Source organism: Cherax quadricarinatus, chromosome 38, assembly GCF_038502225.1.
Source record: "Cherax quadricarinatus isolate ZL_2023a chromosome 38, ASM3850222v1, whole genome shotgun sequence".
Taxonomy (NCBI): Eukaryota; Metazoa; Arthropoda; class Malacostraca; order Decapoda; family Parastacidae; genus Cherax; species Cherax quadricarinatus.
The window spans coordinates 25,327,659-25,350,102 of record NC_091329.1 but is presented as its reverse complement, the minus strand read 5'-3'; the positions used below and the strand labels follow the sequence as shown (position 1 = coordinate 25,350,102).

The 22,444-nt window shown below is 42.4% G+C and overlaps 1 protein-coding gene across 3 annotated transcripts in view; it reads left to right on the top strand.

Annotated features, from left to right (window-relative positions):
* LOC128692905 (uncharacterized) overlaps positions 1-22,444 on the top strand; it is a 184,913-nt gene that overhangs the window by 7,946 nt on the left and 154,523 nt on the right. For 2 of the 3 annotated variants that reach the window (XM_053782229.2, XM_053782227.2), the window contains exon 2: positions 20,694-21,126. In XM_053782229.2, the coding sequence (XP_053638204.2) occupies positions 20,784-21,126 (343 nt within the window). In that variant the 5' untranslated portion in view covers positions 20,694-20,783. Of the gene's footprint in view, positions 1-20,674; positions 21,127-22,444 lie in introns of all 3 variants that reach the window. The other variant, XM_053782228.2, reaches the window with a different exon arrangement.

Here is a 22,444-nt window from a genome sequence, read left to right as displayed (position 1 = left end):
GTGACAGTATTGTTACTGTCAACACAGTGACAGTGTTGTTACTGTCAACACAGTGACAGTGTTGTTACTGTCAACACAGTGACAGTGTTGTTACTGTCAACACAGTGACAGTGTTGTTACTGTCAACACAGTGACAGTGTTGTTACTGTCAACACAGTGACAGTGTTGTTACTGTCAACACAGTGACAGTGTTGTTACTGTCAACACAATGACAGTGTTACTGTCAACACAGTGACAGTGTTGTTACTGTCAACACAATGACAGTGTTACTGTCAACACAGTGACAGTGTTGTTACTGTCAACACAATGACAGTGTTACTGTCAACACAGTGACAGTGTTGTTACTGTCAACACAGTGACAGTGTTGTTACTGTCAACACAATGACAGTGTTACTGTCAACACAATGACAGTGTTACTGTCAACACAGTGACAGTGTTGTTACTGTCAACACAATGACAGTGTTGTTACTGTCAACACAATGACAGTGTTGTTACTGTCAACACAGTGACAGTGTTGTTACTGTCAACACAATGACAGTGTTACTGTCAACACAGTGACAGTGTTACTGTCAACACAATGACAGTGTTGTTACTGTCAACACAGTGACAGTGTTGTTACTGTCAACACAATGACAGTGTTACTGTCAACACAGTGACAGTGTTGTTACTATCAACACAATGACAGTGTTGTTACTGTCAACACAATGACAGTGTTGTTACTGTCAACACAGTGACAGTGTTGTTACTGTCAACACAGTGACAGTGTTGTTACTGTCAACACAATGACAGTGTTGTTACTGTCAACACAACGACAGTGTTACTGTCAACACAGTGACAGTGTTGTTACTGTCAACACAATGACAGTGTTACTGTCAACACAATGACAGTGTTACTGTCAACACAGTGACAGTGTTGTTACTGTCAACACAGGGACAGTGTTGTTACTGTCAACACAGGGACAGTGTTGTTACTGTCAACACAGGGACAGTGTTGTTACTGTCAACACAGTGACAGTGTTGTTACTGTCAACACAGTGACAGTGTTGTTACTGTCAACACAGTGACAGTGTTGTTACTGTCAACACAGTGACAGTGTTGTTACTGTCAACACAGTGACAGTGTTGTTACTGTCAACACAGTGACAGTGTTGTTACTGTCAACACAGTGACAGTGTTGTTACTGTCAACAAAGTGACAGTGTTGTTACTGTCAACACAGTGACAGTATTGTTACTGTCAACACAGTGACAGTGTTGTTACTGTCAACACAGTGACAGTGTTGTTACTGTCAACACAGTGACAGTGTTGTTACTGTCAACACAGTGACAGTGTTGTTACTGTCAACACAGTGACAGTGTTGTTACTGTCAACACAATGACAGTGTTACTGTCAACACAGTGACAGTGTTGTTACTGTCAACACAATGACAGTGTTACTGTCAACACAGTGACAGTGTTGTTACTGTCAACACAGTGACAGTGTTGTTACTGTCAACACAGTGACAGTGTTGTTACTGTCAACAGTGACAGTGTTGTTACTGTCAACACAGTGACAGTGTTGTTACTGTCAACACAGTGACAGTGTTGTTACTGTCAACACAGTGACAGTGTTGTTACTGTCAACACAGTGACAGTGTTGTTACTGTCAACACAGTGACAGTGTTGTTACTGTCAACACAGTGACAGTGTTGTTACTGTCAACAAAGAGACAGTTGTTACAGTCAACAGTGACAGTATTGTTTCTGTCAACACAATGACAGTGTTGTTACTGTCAACACAGTGACAGTGTTGTTACTGTCAACACAGTGACAGTGTTGTTACTGTCAACACAGTGACAGTGTTGTTACTGTCAACACAGTGACAGTGTTGTTACTGTCAACACAGTGACAGTGTTGTTACTGTCAACACAGTGACAGTGTTGTTACTGTCAACACAGTGACAGTGTTGTTACTGTCAACACAGTGACAGTGTTGTTACTGTCAACACAGTGACAGTGTTGTTACTGTCAACACAATGACAGTGTTACTGTCAACACAGTGACAGTGTTGTTGCTGTCAACACAATGACAGTGTTACTGTCAACACAGTGACAGTGTTGTTACTGTCAACACAGTGACAGTGTTGTTACTGTCAACACAGTGACAGTGTTGTTACTGTCAACACAGTGACAGTGTTGTTACTGTCAACACAGTGACAGTGTTGTTACTGTCAACACAGTGACAGTGTTGTTACTGTCAACACAGTGACAGTGTTGTTACTGTCAACACAGTGACAGTGTTGTTACTGTCAACAAAGTGACAGTATTGTTTCTGTCAACACAATGACAGTGTTGTTACTGTCAACACAGTGACAGTGTTGTTACTGTCAACACAGTGACAGTGTTGTTACTGTCAACACAGTGACAGTGTTGTTACTGTCAACACAGTGACAGTGTTGTTACCGTCAACACAGTGACAGTGTTGTTACTGTCAACACAGTGACAGTGTTGTTACTGTCAACACAGTGACAGAGTTGTTACTGTCAACACAGTGACAGTATTGTTACTGTCAACACAGTGACAGTATTGTTACTGTCAACACAGTGACAGTTACTGTCAACACAGGGACAGTGTTGTTAGTCAACACAGTGACAGTGTTGTTTCTGTCAACACAGTGGCAGTGTTGTTACTGTCAACACAGTGACAGCGTTGTTACTGTCAACACAGTGACAGAGTTACTGTCAACACAGGGACAGTGTTGTTACTATCAACACAGTGACAGTGTTGTTACTGTCAACACAGTGACAGCGTCGTTACTGTCAACACAGTGACAGCGTAGTTACTGTCAACACAGTGACAGAGTTACTGTCAACACAGGGACAGTGTTGTTACTATCAACACAGTGACAGTGTTGTTACTGTCAACACAGTGACAGTGTTGTTACTGTCAACACAGTGACAGCGTCGTTACTATCAACACAGTGACAGCGTCTTTACTGTCAACACAGTGACAGCGTCGTTACTATCAACACAGTGACAGCGTCGTTACTATCAACACAGTGACAGCGTCTTTACTGTCAACACAGTGACAGTCAACACAGTGACGTTACTGTCAACACAGTGACAGTGTGTTACTGTCAACACAGTGACAGTGTTGTTACTGTCAACACAGTGACAGTGTTGTTACTGTCAACACAGTGACAGTGTTGTTACTGTCAACACAGTGACAGTGTTGTTACTGTCAACACAGTGACAGTGTTGTTACTGTCAACACAGTGACAGTGTTGTTACTGTCAACACAGTGACAGTGTTGTTACTGTCAACACAGTGACAGTGTTGTTACTGTCAACACAGTGACAGTGTTGTTACTGTCAACACAGTGACAGTGTTGTTACTGTCAACACAGTGACAGTGTTGTTACTGTCAACACAGTGACAGTGTTGTTACTGTCAACACAGTGACAGTGTTGTTACTGTCAACACAGTGACAGTGTTGTTACTGTCAACACAGTGACAGTGTTGTTACTGTCAACACAGTGACAGTGTTGTTACTGTCAACACAGTGACAGTGTTGTTACTGTCAACACAGTGACAGTGTTGTTACTGTCAACACAGTGACAGTGTTGTTACTGTCAACACAGTGACAGTGTTGTTACTGTCAACACAGTGACAGTGTTGTTACTGTCAACACAGTGACAGTGTTGTTACTGTCAACACAGTGACAGTGTTGTTACTGTCAACACAGTGACAGTGTTGTTACTGTCAACACAGTGACTGTCAACACAGTTGTTACTGTCAACACAGTGACAGTATTGTTACTGTCAACACAGTGACAGTGTTGTTACTGTCAACACAGTGACAGTGTTGTTACTGTCAACACAGTGACAGTGTTGTTACTGTCAACACAGTGACAGTGTTGTTACTGTCAACACAGTGACAGTGTTGTTACTGTCAACACAGTGACAGTGTTGTTACTGTCAACACAATGACAGTGTTGTTACTGTCAACACAGTGACAGTGTTGTTACTGTCAACAGTGTTGTTACTGTCAACACAATGACAGTGTTACTGTCAACACAGTGACAGTGTTGTTACTGTCAACACAGTGACAGTGTTGTTACTGTCAACACAGTGACAGTGTTGTTACTGTCAACACAGTGACAGTGTTGTTACTGTCAACACAGTGACAGTGTTGTTACTGTCAACACAGTGACAGTGTTGTTACTGTCAACACAGTGACAGTGTTGTTACTGTCAACACAGTGACAGTGTTGTTACTGTCAACACAGTGACAGTGTTGTTACTGTCAACACAGTGACAGTGTTGTTACTGTCAACACAGTGACAGTGTTGTTACTGTCAACACAGTGACAGTGTTGTTACTGTCAACACAGTGACAGTGTTGTTACTGTCAACACAGTGACAGTGTTGTTACTGTCAACACAGTGACAGTGTTGTTACTGTCAACACAGTGACAGTGTTGTTACTGTCAACACAGTGACAGTGTTGTTACTGTCAACACAGTGACAGTGTTGTTACTGTCAACACAGTGACAGTGTTGTTACTGTCAACACAGTGACAGTGTTGTTACTGTCAACACAGTGACAGTGTTGTTACTGTCAACACAATGACAGTGTTACTGTCAACACAGTGACAGTGTTGTTACTGTCAACACAATGACAGTGTTACTGTCAACACAGTGACAGTGTTGTTACTGTCAACACAGTGACAGTGTTGTTACTGTCAACACAGTGACAGTGTTGTTACTGTCAACACAGTGACAGTGTTGTTACTGTCAACACAGTGACAGTGTTGTTACTGTCAACACAGTGACAGTGTTGTTACTGTCAACACAGTGACAGTGTTGTTACTGTCAACACAGTGACAGTGTTGTTACTGTCAACACAGTGACAGTGTTGTTACTGTCAACACAGTGACAGTGTTGTTACTGTCAACACAGTGACAGTGTTGTTACTGTCAACACAGTGACAGTGTTGTTACTGTCAACACAGTGACAGTGTTGTTACTGTCAACACAGTGACAGTGTTGTTACTGTCAACACAGTGACAGAGTTGTTACTGTCAACACAGTGACAGTATTGTTACTGTCAACACAGTGACAGTATTGTTACTGTCAACACAGTGACAGTTACTGTCAATACAGGGACAGTGTTGTTAGTCAACACAGTGACAGTGTTGTTTCTGTCAACACAGTGGCAGTGTTGTTACTGTCAACACAGTGACAGCGTTGTTACTGTCAACACAGTGACAGAGTTACTGTCAACACAGGGACAGTGTTGTTACTATCAACACAGTGACAGTGTTGTTACTGTCAACACAGTGACAGCGTCGTTACTGTCAACACAGTGACAGCGTAGTTACTGTCAACACAGTGACAGAGTTACTGTCAACACAGGGACAGTGTTGTTACTATCAACACAGTGACAGTGTTGTTACTGTCAACACAGTGACAGTGTTGTTACTGTCAACACAGTGACAGCGTCGTTACTATCAACACAGTGACAGCGTCTTTACTGTCAACACAGTGACAGCGTTGTTACTATCAACACAGTGACAGCGTCGTTACTATCAACACAGTGACAGTCTTTACTGTTACAGTCAACACAGTGACAGTTACTGTCAACACAGGGACAGTGTTGTTAGTCAACACAGTGACAGTGTTGTTTCTGTCAACACAGTGGCAGTGTTGTTACTGTCAACACAGTGACAGTGTTGTTACTGTCAACACAGTGACAGTGTTGTTACTGTCAACACAGTGACAGTGTTGTTACTGTCAACACAGTGACAGTGTTGTTACTGTCAACACAGTGACAGTGTTGTTACTGTCAACACAGTGACAGTGTTGTTACTGTCAACACAGTGACAGTGTTGTTACTGTCAACACAGTGACAGTGTTGTTACTGTCAACACAGTGACAGTGTTGTTACTGTCAACACAGTGACAGTGTTGTTACTGTCAACACAGTGACAGTGTTGTTACTGTCAACACAGTGACAGTGTTGTTACTGTCAACACAGTGACAGTGTTGTTACTGTCAACACAGTGACAGTGTTGTTACTGTCAACACAGTGACAGTGTTGTTACTGTCAACACAGTGACAGTGTTGTTACTGTCAACACAGTGACAGTGTTGTTACTGTCAACACAGTGACAGTGTTGTTACTGTCAACACAGTGACAGTGTTGTTACTGTCAACACAGTGACAGTGTTGTTACTGTCAACACAGTGATATTGTTACTGTCAACACAGTGACAGTATTGTTACTGTCAACACAGGGACAGTGTTGTTATTGTCAACACAGGGACAGTGTTGTTATTGTCAACACAGTGACAGTGTTGTTACTGTCAACACAGTGACATTGTTACTGTCAACACAGGGACATTGTTACCGTCAACACAGTGACATTGTTACTGTCAACACAATGACAGTGTTGTTACTGTCAACACAGTGACAGTGTTGTTACTGTCAACACAGTGACAGTGTTGTTACTGTCAACACAGTGACAGTGTTGTTACTGTCAACACAGTGACAGTGTTGTTACTGTCAACACAGTGACAGTGTTGTTACTGTCAACACAGTGACAGAGTTGTTACTGTCAACACAGTGACAGTATTGTTACTGTCAACACAGTGACAGTATTGTTACTGTCAACACAGTGACAGTTACTGTCAACACAGGGACAGTGTTGTTAGTCAACACAGTGACAGTGTTGTTTCTGTCAACACAGTGGCAGTGTTGTTACTGTCAACACAGTGACAGCGTTGTTACTGTCAACACAGTGACAGAGTTACTGTCAACACAGTGACAGTGTTGTTACTATCAACACAGTGACAGTGTTGTTACTGTCAACACAGTGACAGCGTCGTTACTGTCAACACAGGGACAGTGTTGTTACTGTCAACACAGTGACAGTGTTGTTACTGTCAACACAGTGACAGCGTCGTTACTGTCAACACAGGGACAGTGTTGTTACTGTCAACACAGTGACAGCGTCGTTACTGTCAACACAGTGACAGTGTTGTTACTGTCAACACAGTGACAGCGTCGTTACTGTCAACACAGTGACAGTGTTGTTACTGTCAACACAGTGACAGCGTTGTTACTGTCAACACAGTGACAGTGTTGTTACTGTCAACACAGTGACAGCGTCGTTACTGTCAACACAGTGACAGTGTTGTTACTGTCAACACAGTGACAGTGTTGTTACTGTCAACACAGTGACAGCGTCGTTACTGTCAACACAGTGACAGTGTTGTTACTGTCAACACAGTGACAGCGTTGTTACTGTCAACACAGTGACAGTGTTGTTACTGTCAACACAGTGACAGCGTCGTTACTGTCAACACAGTGACAGTGTTGTTACTGTCAACACAGTGACAGTGTTGTTACTGTCAACACAGTGACAGCGTTGTTACTGTCAACACAGTGACAGTGTTGTTACTGTCAACACAGTGACAGTGTTGTTACTGTCAACACAGTGACAGTGTTGTTACTGTCAACACAGTGACAGTGTTGTTACTGTCAACACAGTGACAGTGTTGTTACTATCAACACAGTGACAGCGTTGTTACTGTCAACACAGTGACAGTGTTGTTACTGTCAACACAGTGACAGTGTTGTTACTGTCAACACAGTGACAGCGTCGTTACTGTCAACACAGTGACAGCGTCGTTACTGTCAACACAGTGACAGTGTTGTTACTATCAACACAGTGACAGTGTTGTTACTATCAACACAGTGACAGTGTTGTTACTGTCAACACAGTGACAGTGTTGTTACTGTCAACACAGTGACAGTGTTGTTACTGTCAACACAATGACAGTGTTACTGTCAACACAGTGACAGTGTTGTTACTGTCAACACAATGACAGTGTTACTGTCAACACAGTGACAGTGTTGTTACTGTCACAATGACAACTGTCACAGTGACAGTGTTGTTACTGTCAACACAGTGACAGTGTTGTTACTGTCAACACAGTGACAGTGTTGTTACTGTCAACACAATGACAGTGTTACTGTCAACACAATGACAGTGTTACTGTCAACACAGTGACAGTGTTACTGTCAACACAATGACAGTGTTGTTACTGTCAACACAGTGACAGTGTTGTTACTGTCAACACAGTGACAGTGTTGTTACTGTCAACACAATGACAGTGTTACTGTCAACACAATGACAGTGTTACTGTCAACACAATGACAGTGTTACTGTCAACACAGTGACAGTGTTGTTACTGTCAACACAGTGACAGTGTTGTTACTGTCAACACAGTGACAGTGTTACTGTCAACACAGTGACAGTGTTGTTACTGTCAACACAGTGACAGTATTGTTACTGTCAACACAGTGACAGTGTTGTTACTGTCAACACAGTGACAGTGTTGTTACTGTCAACACAGTGACAGTGTTGTTACTGTCAACACAGTGACAGTGTTGTTACTGTCAACACAGTGACAGTTACTGTCAACACAGTGTTGTTACTGTCAACACAGTGACAGTGTTGTTACTGTCAACACAATGACAGTGTTACTGTCAACACAGTGACAGTGTTGTTACTGTCAACACAATGACAGTGTTACTGTCAACACAGTGACAGTGTTGTTACTGTCAACACAGTGACAGTGTTGTTACTGTCAACACAGTGACAGTGTTGTTACTGTCAACACAGTGACAGTGTTGTTACTGTCAACACAGTGACAGTGTTGTTACTGTCAACACAATGACAGTGTTACTGTCAACACAATGACAGTGTTACTGTTGACAGTGTTACTGTCAACACAGTGACAGTGTTGTTACTGTCAACACAATGACAGTGTTGTTACTGTCAACACAATGACAGTGTTGTTACTGTCAACACAGTGACAGTGTTGTTACTGTCAACACAATGACAGTTGTTACTGTCAACACAGTGACAGTTGTTACTGTCAACACAATGACAGTATTGTTACTGTTGTTACTGTCAACACAGTGACAGTGTTGTTACTGTCAACACAATGACAGTGTTGTTACTGTCAACACAGTGACAGTGTTGTTACTGTCAACACAGTGACAGTGTTGTTACTGTCAACACAGTGAGTGTTGTTACTGTCAACACAGTGACAGTGTTGTTACTGTCAACACAGTGACAGTGTCAACACAGTGACAGCGTTGTTACTGTCAACACAGTGACAGTGTTGTTACTGTCAACACAGTGACAGCGTGTTACTGTCAACACAGTGACAGCGTGTTACTGTCAACACAGTGACAGCGTGTTACTGTCAACACAGTGACAGTGTTACTGTCAACACAATGACAGTGTTGTTACTGTCAACACAGTGACAGTGTTGTTACTGTCAACACAGTGACAGTGTTGTTACTGTCAACACAGTGACAGTGTTGTTACTGTCAACACAGTGACAGTGTTGTTACTGTCAACACAGTGACAGTGTTGTTACTGTCAACACAGTGACAGTGTTGTTACTGTCAACACAGTGACAGTGTTGTTACTGTCAACACAGTGACAGTGTTGTTACTGTCAACACAGTGACAGTGTTGTTACTGTCAACACAGTGACAGTGTTGTTACTGTCAACACAGTGACAGTGTTGTTACTGTCAACACAGTGACAGTGTTGTTACTGTCAACACAGTGACAGTGTTGTTACTGTCAACACAGTGACAGTGTTGTTACTGTCAACACAGTGACAGTGTTTGTCAACACAGTGACAGTGTTGTTACTGTCAACACAGTGACAGTGTTGTTACTGTCAACACAGTGACAGTGTTGTTACTGTCAACACAGTGACAGTGTTGTTACTGTCAACACAGTGACAGTGTTGTTACTGTCAACACAGTGACAGTGTTGTTACTGTCAACACAGTGACAGTGTTGTTACTGTCAACACAGTGACAGTGTTGTTACTGTCAACACAGTGACAGTGTTGTTACTGTCAACACAGTGACAGTGTTGTTACTGTCAACACAGTGACAGTGTTGTTACTGTCAACACAGTGACAGTGTTGTTACTGTCAACACAGTGACAGTGTTGTTACTGTCAACACAGTGACAGTGTTGTTACTGTCAACACAGTGACAGTGTTGTTACTGTCAACACAGTGACATTGTTACTGTCAACACAGGGACATTGTTACTGTCAACACAGTGACATTGTTACTGTCAACACAATGACAGTGTTGTTACTGTCAACACAGTGACAGTGTTGTTACTGTCAACACAGTGACAGTGTTGTTACTGTCAACACAGTGACAGTGTTGTTACTGTCAACACAGTGACAGTGTTGTTACTGTCAACACAGTGACAGTGTTGTTACTGTCAACACAGTGACAGAGTTGTTACTGTCAACACAGTGACAGTATTGTTACTGTCAACACAGTGACAGTATTGTTACTGTCAACACAGTGACAGTTACTGTCAACACAGGGACAGTGTTGTTAGTCAACACAGTGACAGTGTTGTTTCTGTCAACACAGTGGCAGTGTTGTTACTGTCAACACAGTGACAGCGTTGTTACTGTCAACACAGTGACAGAGTTACTGTCAACACAGTGACAGTGTTGTTACTATCAACACAGTGACAGTGTTGTTACTGTCAACACAGTGACAGCGTCGTTACTGTCAACACAGGGACAGTGTTGTTACTGTCAACACAGTGACAGTGTTGTTACTGTCAACACAGTGACAGCGTCGTTACTGTCAACACAGGGACAGTGTTGTTACTGTCAACACAGTGACAGCGTCGTTACTGTCAACACAGTGACAGTGTTGTTACTGTCAACACAGTGACAGCGTCGTTACTGTCAACACAGTGACAGTGTTGTTACTGTCAACACAGTGACAGCGTTGTTACTGTCAACACAGTGACAGTGTTGTTACTGTCAACACAGTGACAGCGTCGTTACTGTCAACACAGTGACAGTGTTGTTACTGTCAACACAGTGACAGTGTTGTTACTGTCAACACAGTGACAGCGTCGTTACTGTCAACACAGTGACAGTGTTGTTACTGTCAACACAGTGACAGCGTTGTTACTGTCAACACAGTGACAGTGTTGTTACTGTCAACACAGTGACAGCGTCGTTACTGTCAACACAGTGACAGTGTTGTTACTGTCAACACAGTGACAGTGTTGTTACTGTCAACACAGTGACAGCGTTGTTACTGTCAACACAGTGACAGTGTTGTTACTGTCAACACAGTGACAGTGTTGTTACTGTCAACACAGTGACAGTGTTGTTACTGTCAACACAGTGACAGTGTTGTTACTGTCAACACAGTGACAGTGTTGTTACTATCAACACAGTGACAGCGTTGTTACTGTCAACACAGTGACAGTGTTGTTACTGTCAACACAGTGACAGTGTTGTTACTGTCAACACAGTGACAGCGTCGTTACTGTCAACACAGTGACAGCGTCGTTACTGTCAACACAGTGACAGTGTTGTTACTATCAACACAGTGACAGTGTTGTTACTATCAACACAGTGACAGTGTTGTTACTGTCAACACAGTGACAGTGTTGTTACTGTCAACACAGTGACAGTGTTGTTACTGTCAACACAGTGACAGTGTTGTTACTGTCAACACAATGACAGTGTTACTGTCAACACAGTGACAGTGTTGTTACTGTCAACACAATGACAGTGTTACTGTCAACACAGTGACAGTGTTGTTACTGTCAACACAATGACAGTGTTACTGTCAACAGTGACAGTGTTGTTACTGTCAACACAGTGACAGTGTTGTTACTGTCAACACAATGACAGTGTTACTGTCAACACAATGACAGTGTTACTGTCAACACAGTGACAGTGTTACTGTCAACACAATGACAGTGTTGTTACTGTCAACACAGTGACAGTGTTGTTACTGTCAACACAGTGACAGTGTTGTTACTGTCAACACAATGACAGTGTTACTGTCAACACAATGACAGTGTTACTGTCAACACAGTGACAGTGTTACTGTCAACACAATGACAGTGTTGTTACTGTCAACACAGTGACAGTGTTGTTACTGTCAACACAATGACAGTGTTGTTACTGTCAACACAGGGACAGTGTTGTTACTGGCAACACAGTGACAGTATTGTTACTGTCAACACAGTGACAGTGTTGTTACTGTCAACACAGTGACAGTGTTGTTACTGTCAACACAGTGACAGTGTTGTTACTGTCAACACAGTGACAGTGTTGTTACTGTCAACACAGTGACAGTGTTACTGTCAACACAGTGACAGTGTTGTTACTGTCAACACAATGACAGTGTTACTGTCAACACAGTGACAGTGTTGTTACTGTCAACACAATGACAGTGTTACTGTCAACACAGTGACAGTGTTGTTACTGTCAACACAGTGACAGTGTTGTTACTGTCAACACAATGACAGTGTTACTGTCAACACAATGACAGTGTTACTGTCAACACAATGACAGTGTTACTGTCAACACAGTGACAGTGTTGTTACTGTCAACACAATGACAGTGTTGTTATTGTCAACACAATGACAGTGTTGTTACTGTCAACACAGTGACAGTGTTGTTACTGTCAACACAATGACAGTGTTACTGTCAACACAGTGACAGTGTTACTGTCAACACAATGACAGTGTTGTTACTGTCAACACAGTGACAGTGTTGTTACTGTCAACACAATGACAGTGTTACTGTCAACACAGTGACAGTGTTGTTACTATCAACACAATGACAGTGTTGTTACTGTCAACACAATGACAGTGTTGTTACTGTCAACACAGTGACAGTGTTGTTACTGTCAACACAGTGACAGTGTTGTTACTGTCAACACATTGACAGTGTTGTTACTGTCAACACAACGACAGTGTTACTGTCAACACAGTGACAGTGTTGTTACTGTCAACACAATGACAGTGTTACTGTCAACACAATGACAGTGTTACTGTCAACACAGTGACAGTGTTGTTACTGTCAACACAGGGACAGTGTTGTTACTGTCAACACAGGGACAGTGTTGTTACTGTCAACACAGTGACAGTGTTGTTACTGTCAACACAGTGACAGTGTTGTTACTGTCAACACAGTGACAGTGTTGTTACTGTCAACACAGTGACAGTGTTGTTACTGTCAACACAGTGACAGTGTTGTTACTGTCAACACAGTGACAGTGTTGTTACTGTCAACACAGTGACAGTGTTGTTACTGTCAACACAGTGACAGTGTTGTTACTGTCAACACAGTGACAGTGTTGTTACTGTCAACACAGTGACAGTGTTGTTACTGTCAACACAGTGACAGTGTTGTTACTGTCAACACAGTGACAGTGTTGTTACTGTCAACACAGTGACAGTGTTGTTACTGTCAACACAGTGACAGTGTTGTTACTGTCAACACAGTGACAGTGTTGTTACTGTCAACACAGTGACAGTGTTGTTACTGTCAACACAATGACAGTGTTACTGTCAACACAGTGACAGTGTTGTTACTGTCAACACAGTGACAGTGTTGTTACTGTCAGTGTTGTTACTGTCACAGTGACAGTGTTGTTACTGTCAACACAGTGACAGTGTTGTTACTGTCAACACAGTGACAGTGTTGTTACTGTCAACACAGTGACAGTGTTGTTACTGTCAACACAGTGACAGTGTTGTTACTGTCAACACAGTGACAGTGTTGTTACTGTCAACACAGTGACAGTGTTGTTACTGTCAACACAGTGACAGTGTTGTTACTGTCAACACAGTGACAGTGTTGTTACTGTCAACACAGTGACAGTGTTGTTACTGTCAACACAGTGACAGTGTTGTTACTGTCAACACAGTGACAGTGTTGTTACTGTCAACACAGTGACAGTGTTGTTACTGTCAACACAGTGACAGTGTTGTTACTGTCAACACAGTGACAGTGTTGTTACTGTCAACACAGTGACAGTGTTGTTACTGTCAACACAGTGACAGTTACTGTTGTTACTGTCAACACAGTGACAGTGTTGTTACTGTCAACACAGTGACAGTGTTGTTACTGTCAACACAGTGACAGTGTTGTTACTGTCAACACAGTGACAGTGTTGTTACTGTCAACACAGTGACAGTGTTGTTACTGTCAACACAGTGACAGTGTTGTTACTGTCAACACAGTGACAGTGTTGTTACTGTCAACACAGTGACAGTGTTGTTACTGTCAACACAGTGACAGTGTTGTTACTGTCAACACAGTGACAGTGTTGTTACTGTCAACACAGTGACAGTGTTGTTACTGTCAACACAGTGACAGTGTTGTTACTGTCAACACAGTGACAGTGTTGTTACTGTCAACACAGTGACAGTGTTGTTACTGTCAACACAGTGACAGTGTTGTTACTGTCAACACAGTGACAGTGTTGTTACTGTCAACACAGTGACAGTTGTTACTGTCAACACAGTGACAGTTGTTACTGTCAACACAGTGACAGTGACAGTTGTTACTGTCAACACAGTGACAGTGTTGTTACTGTCAACACAGTGACAGCGTTGTTACTGTCAACACAGTGACAGAGTTACTGTCAACACAGGGACAGTGTTGTTAGTCAACACAGTGACAGTGTTGTTACTGTCAACACAGTGACAGTGTTGTTACTGTCAACACAGTGACAGTTACTGTCAACACAGTGACAGAGTTACTGTCAACACAGGGACAGTGTTGTTACTATCAACACAGTGACAGTGTTGTTACTGTCAACACAGTGACAGCGTCGTTACTATCAACACAGTGACAGCGTCTTTACTGTCAACACAGTGACAGCGTCGTTACTATCAACACAGTGACAGCGTCGTTACTATCAACACAGTGACAGCGTCTTTACTGTCAACACAGTGACAGAGTTACTGTCAACACAGGGACAGTGTTGTTACTATCAACACAGTGACAGTGTTGTTACTGTCAACACAGTGACAGTGTTGTTACTGTCAACACAGTGACAGTGTTGTTACTGTCAACACAGTGACAGTGTTGTTACTGTCAACACAGTGACAGTGTTGTTACTGTCAACACAGTGACAGTGTTGTTACTGTCAACACAGTGACAGTGTTGTTATTGTCAACACAGTGACAGTGTTGTTATTGTCAACACAGTGACAGTGTTGTTATTGTCAACACAGTGACAGTGTGTTACTGTCAACACAGTGACAGTGTTGTTATTGTCAACACAGTGACAGTGTTGTTACTGTCAACACAGTGACAGTGTTGTTACCGTCAACACAGTGACAGTGTTGTTACCGTCAACACAGTGACAGTGTTGTTACTGTCAACACAGTGACAGTGTTGTTACTGTCAACACAGTGACAGTGTTGTTACTGTCAACACAGTGACAGTGTTGTTACCGTCAACACAGTGACAGTGTTGTTACCGTCAACACAGTGACAGTGTTGTTACTGTCAACACAGTGACAGTGTTGTTACTGTCAACACAGTGACAGTGTTGTTACTGTCAACACAGTGACAGTGTTGTTACTGTCAACACAGTGATATTGTTACTGTCAACACAGTGACAGTATTGTTACTGTCAACACAGGGACAGTGTTGTTATTGTCAACACAGGGACAGTGTTGTTATTGTCAACACAGTGACAGCGTTGTTACTGTCAACACAGTGACAGAGTTACTGTCAACACAGTGACAGTGTTGTTACTATCAACACAGTGACAGTGTTGTTACTGTCAACACAGTGACAGTGTTGTTACTGTCAACACAGTGACAGTGTTGTTACTGTCAACACAGTGACAGTGTTGTTACTGTCAACACAGTGACAGTGTTGTTACTGTCAACACAGTGACAGTGTTGTTACTGTCAACACAGTGACAGAGTTGTTACTGTCAACACAGTGACAGTATTGTTACTGTCAACACAGTGACAGTATTGTTACTGTCAACACAGTGACAGTTACTGTCAACACAGGGACAGTGTTGTTAGTCAACACAGTGACAGTGTTGTTTCTGTCAACACAGTGGCAGTGTTGTTACTGTCAACACAGTGACAGCGTTGTTACTGTCAACACAGTGACAGAGTTACTGTCAACACAGTGACAGTGTTGTTACTATCAACACAGTGACAGTGTTGTTACTGTCAACACAGTGACAGCGTCGTTACTGTCAACACAGGGACAGTGTTGTTACTGTCAACACAGTGACAGTGTTGTTACTGTCAACACAGTGACAGCGTCGTTACTGTCAACACAGGGACAGTGTTGTTACTGTCAACACAGTGACAGCGTCGTTACTGTCAACACAGTGACAGTGTTGTTACTGTCAACACAGTGACAGCGTCGTTACTGTCAACACAGTGACAGTGTTGTTACTGTCAACACAGTGACAGCGTTGTTACTGTCAACACAGTGACAGTGTTGTTACTGTCAACACAGTGACAGTGTTGTTACTGTCAACACAGTGACAGCGTCGTTACTGTCAACACAGTGACAGTGTTGTTACTGTCAACACAGTGACAGTGTTGTTACTGTCAACACAGTGACAGCGTCGTTACTGTCAACACAGTGACAGTGTTGTTACTGTCAACACAGTGACAGCGTTGTTACTGTCAACACAGTGACAGTGTTGTTACTGTCAACACAGTGACAGCGTCGTTACTGTCAACACAGTGACAGTGTTGTTACTGTCAACACAGTGACAGTGTTGTTACTGTCAACACAGTGACAGCGTTGTTACTGTCAACACAGTGACAGTGTTGTTACTGTCAACACAGTGACAGTGTTGTTACTGTCAACACAGTGACAGTGTTGTTACTGTCAACACAGTGACAGTGTTGTTACTGTCAACACAGTGACAGTGTTGTTACTATCAACACAGTGACAGCGTTGTTACTGTCAACACAGTGACAGTGTTGTTACTGTCAACACAGTGACAGTGTTGTTACTGTCAACACAGTGACAGCGTCGTTACTGTCAACACAGTGACAGCGTCGTTACTGTCAACACAGTGACAGTGTTGTTACTATCAACACAGTGACAGTGTTGTTACTGTCAACACAGTGACAGTGTTGTTACTGTCAACACAGTGACAGTGTTGTTACTGTCAACACAGTGACAGTGTTGTTACTGTCAACACAGTGACAGCGTCGTTACTATCAACACAGTGACAGCGTCGTTACTATCAACACAGTGACAGCGTCGTTACTGTCAACACAGTGACAGCGTCGTTACTATCAACACAGTGACAGTGTTGTTATTGTCAACACAGTGACAGTGTTGTTATTGTCAACACAGTGACAGTGTTGTTATTGTCAACACAGTGACAGTGTTGTTATTGTCAACACAGTGACAGTGTGTTACTGTCAACACAGTGACAGTGTTGTTACTGTCAACACAATGACAGTGTTGTTATTGTCAACACAGTGACAGTGTTGTTACTGTCAACACAGTGACAGTGTTGTTACCGTCAACACAGTGACAGTGTTGTTGCCGTCAACACAGTGACAGTGTTGTTACTGTCAACACAGTGACAGTGTTGTTACTGTCAACACAGTGATATTTTTACTGTCAACACAGTGACAGTGTTGTTACTGTCAACACAGTGACAGTGTTGTTACCGTCAACACAGTGACAGTGTTGTTACTGTCAACACAGTGACAGTGTTGTTACTGTCAACACAGTGACAGTGTTGTTACCGTCAACACAGTGACAGTGTTGTTACTGTCAACACAGTGACAGTGTTGTTACTGTCAACACAGTGACAGTGTTGTTACTGTCAACACAGTGATATTGTTACTGTCAACACAGTGACAGTATTGTTACTGTCAACACAGGGACAGTGTTGTTATTGTCAACACAGGGACAGTGTTGTTATTGTCAACACAGTGACAGTGTTGTTACTGTCAACACAGTGACATTGTTACTGTCAACACAGGGACATTGTTACCGTCAACACAGGGACATTGTTACTGTCAACACAGTGACATTGTTACTGTCAACACAGGGACAGTGTTGTTACTGTCAACACAGTGACAGTGTTGTTACTGTCAACACAGTGACAGTGTTGTTACTGTCAACACAGTGACAGTGTTGTTACTGTCAACACAGTGATATTGTTACTGTCAACACAGTGACAGTATTGTTACTGTCAACACAGGGACAGTGTTGTTATTGTCAACACAGGGACAGTGTTGTTATTGTCAACACAGTGACAGTGTTGTTACTGTCAACACAGTGACATTGTTACTGTCAACACAGGGACATTGTTACCGTCAACACAGGGACATTGTTACTGTCAACACAGTGACATTGTTACTGTCAACACAGGGACAGTGTTGTTACTGTCAACACAGTGACAGTGTTGTTACTGTCAACACAGTGACAGTGTTGTTACTGTCAACACAGTGACAGTGTTGTTACTGTCAACACAGTGACAGTGTTGTTACTGTCAACACAGTGACAGTGTTGTTACTGTCAACACAGTGACAGTGTTGTTACTGTCAACACAGTGACAGTGTTGTTACTGTCAACACAGTGACAGTGTTGTTACTGTCAACACAGTGACAGTGTTGTTACTGTCAACTCAGTGACAGTGTTGTTACTGTCAACACAGTGACAGTGTTGTTATTGTCAACACAGTGACAGTGTTGTTACTGTCAACACAGTGACATTGTTACTGTCAACACAGGGACAGTGTTGTTACTGTCAACACAGGGACATTGTTACCGTCAACACATGGACATTGTTACTGTCAACACAGTGACATTGTTACTGTCAACACAGGGACAGTGTTGTTACTGTCAACACAGTGACAGTGTTGTTATTGTCAACACAGTGACAGTGTTGTTACTGTTAACACAGTGACAGTGTTGTTACTGTCAACACAGTGACAGTGTTGTTACTGTCAACACAGTGACAGTGTTGTTACTGTCAACACAGTGACAGTGTTGTTACTGTCAACACAGTGACAGTGTTGTTACTGTCAACACAGTGACAGTGTTGCTGTCAACACAGTGACAGTGTTGTTACTGTCAACACAGTGACAGTGTTACTGTTAACACAGTGACAGTGTTGCTTTCAACACAGTGACAGTGTTGCTACTGTCAACACAGTGACAGTGTTGTTACTGTTAACACAGTGACAGTGTTGTTACTGTCAACATAGTGACAGTGTTGTTACTGTTAACATAGTGACAGTGTTGTTACTGTCTACAGTGACAGTGTTGTTACTGTCAACACAGTGACAGTTGTTACTGTCAACACAGTGACAGTGTTGCTGTCAACACAGTGACAGTGTTGCTACTGTCAACACAGTGACAGTGTTGCTGTCAATGCAGTGACAGTGTTACTGTCAACACAGTGACAGTGTTGTTACTGTCAACAGTGAGTGTTGTTACATCAACAGTGACAGTGTTGCTACTGTCAACACAGTGACAGTGTTGCTGTCAATGCAGTGACAGTGCTGTCAACACAGTGACAGTGTTGTTACTGTCAACACAGCGACGGTGTTGTTACTGTTAACACAGTGACAGTGTTGTTACTGTCAACACAGTGACAGTGTTATTACGTCATCAGTGACATTGTTGTTACTGTTAAAAGTGTTGTTACATCACGGTGACAGTGTTACGTCAACAGCGACAGTGTTGTTACTGTCAACAGTGAGTGTTGTTACAATAACAGTGACAGTGTTGTTACGTCAACAGTAACAGTGTTGTTATGTCAACAGCGACTGGTCATTACGTCACGGTGACTTGTTACGCCAACACAGTGACTGCTCATCACATCTTAGTGACAGTGTTACGCCAGCACAGTGACTGGTCATCACATCATCACAGTGACAGCGTTACCCTAGCAGTGACTGGTCATCACATCATCACAGTGACAGTGTTACGCCAGCACTGTGACTGGTCATCACATCATCACAGTGACAGTGTTACGGCAGCACAGTGACTGTTCATCACATCACAGTGGCAGTGTTACAACAGCACAGTGACTGGTCATTACATCACAGTAACAGTGTTACGCCAGCACAGTAACTGGTCATCACATCAAAGTGACAGTGATACGTTAGCACAGTAACTGGTCATCACATCATCACAGTGACAGTGTTACGCTAGCACAGTGATTGGTCATCACAGTAACAGTGTTACGCTAGCACAGTGACTGGTCATCACAGTAACAGTGTTACGCTAGCACAGTTACTGGTCATCACATCATAACAGTGACAGTGTTACGTTAGCACAGTAACTGGTCATCACATCATCACAGTGACAGTGTTACGCTAGCACAGTAACTGGCCATCACATCATCACAGTGACAGTGTTACGCTAGCACAGTAACTGGCCATCACATCATCACAGTGACAGTGTTACGCCAGCACAGTAACTGGTCATCACATCATCACAGTGACAGTGTTACGCCAGCACAGTAACTGGTCATCACATCATCACAGTGACAGTGTTACGCTAGCACAGTAACTGGCCATCACATCATCACAGTGACAGTGTTACGCCAGCACAGTAACTGGTCATCACATCATCACAGTGACAGTGTTACGCTAGCACAGTAACTGGTCATCACATCATCACAGTGACAGTGTTACGCCAGCACAGTAACTGGTCATCACATCATCACAGTGACAGTGTTACGCCAGCACAGTAACTGGTCATCACATCATCACAGTGACAGTGTTACGCCAGCACAGTAACTGGTCATCACATCATCACAGTGATGCACTAGACTCACTAAGAAACATACAATTCATCATTTAGCTGAAAATTTCCTTGATAGTAAACTGCACAACTACATGCTGACGGAAGACTTGGTACACTATGTGATCAGTGACAAGGGTATGTTGCTGGCCATGATTTCGAACACAACATGGCGGGTATCCTCAACAGTGGAGGGGCACAGGAAGCACCACAAGCCTCAGTGTACATTGACGCCGCCTACAACGATTATCTGGACAATGTTCTGGCCGACTATGGCATTCGGTTCAGTCCGGGAGGCTCAGGCATCGAGGAGATCGATGTTTCCCCAGAGAAGAGTGAGGAGGACAAGGAGGTTCTCGAGGTTAAACCCTTCCCCTTCAAGAATGAGGTGGCTGAGAGCAAGCTGAGCTCTGCCATCAGTAGGCCTACCACTTCCTTAAGACTATCAGAGGTCATCAGTAGGCCTACTACTACCAAAAGAAAAGCAGACTCTGATTTAGGCAGTGATGAAGGTATGTGTACGTCTACTCCTGTTCCTTCTCGCTTATGACTATACTAATAAATCTAGTTGCTTGTTATTCCCCTGGCGCTGTGTGACCCATATGAGTGTAATGCTTGCCCATCAATATAACAAATATAATGACATATATATATATATATATATATATATATATATATATATATATATATATATATATATATATATATATATATATATATACATACACACACACAGGATGTTCCAGAGAGGGAACACAGAAACAAGGGGTCAAAATTGGAAGCTGAAGACTCAGACGAGTCACAGGGATGTTAGGAAGTATTTCTTCAGTCATAGAGTCGTCAGGAAGTGGAATAGCCTAGAAAGTGATGTAGTGGAGGCAGGAGCCATATATAGCTTTAAGACGAGGTATGACAAAGCTCAGGAAGAAGAGAGAACCTAGCAGCGATCAGTGAAGAGGCGGGCCAGGAGCTGAGTCTCGACCCCTGCAACCACAATTAGGTGAGTACAATACAGGTAGATGACTGCAATACAGGAAGATGACTGCAATACAGGTAGATGACTGCAGTACAGGTAGATGACCGCAATACAGGTAGATGACTGCAGTACAGGTAGATGACTGCAATACAGGTAGATGACTGCAGTACAGGTAGATGACTACAGTACAGGTAGATGACTGCACTACAGGTAGATGACTGGAGTACAGGTAGACGACTACAGTACAGGTAGATGACTACAGTACAGGTAGATGACTGCAATACAGGTAGATGACTACAGTACAGGTAGATGACTACAATACAGGTAGATGACTACAATACAGGTAGATGACTACAATACAGGTAGATGACTACAATACAGGTAGATGACTACAATACAGGTAGATGACTGCAATATAGGTAGATGACTACAATATAGGTAGATGACTACAATATAGGTAGATGACTACAATATAGGTAGATGACTACAATATAGGTAGATGACTACAATATAGGTAGATGACTACAATATAGGTAGATGACTACAATATAGGTAGATGACTACAATATAGGTAGATGACTACAATATAGGTAGATGACTACAATATAGGTAGATGACTACAATATAGGTAGATGACTACAATATAGGTAGATGACTACAATATAGGTAGATGACTACAATATAGGTAGATGACTACAATATAGGTAGATGAATACAATGCAGGTATATGACTACAATATAGGTAGATGACTACAATATAGGTAGATGACTACAATATAGGTAGATGACTACAATATAGGTAGATGACTACAATATAGGTAGATGAATACAATGCAGGTATATGACTACAATAT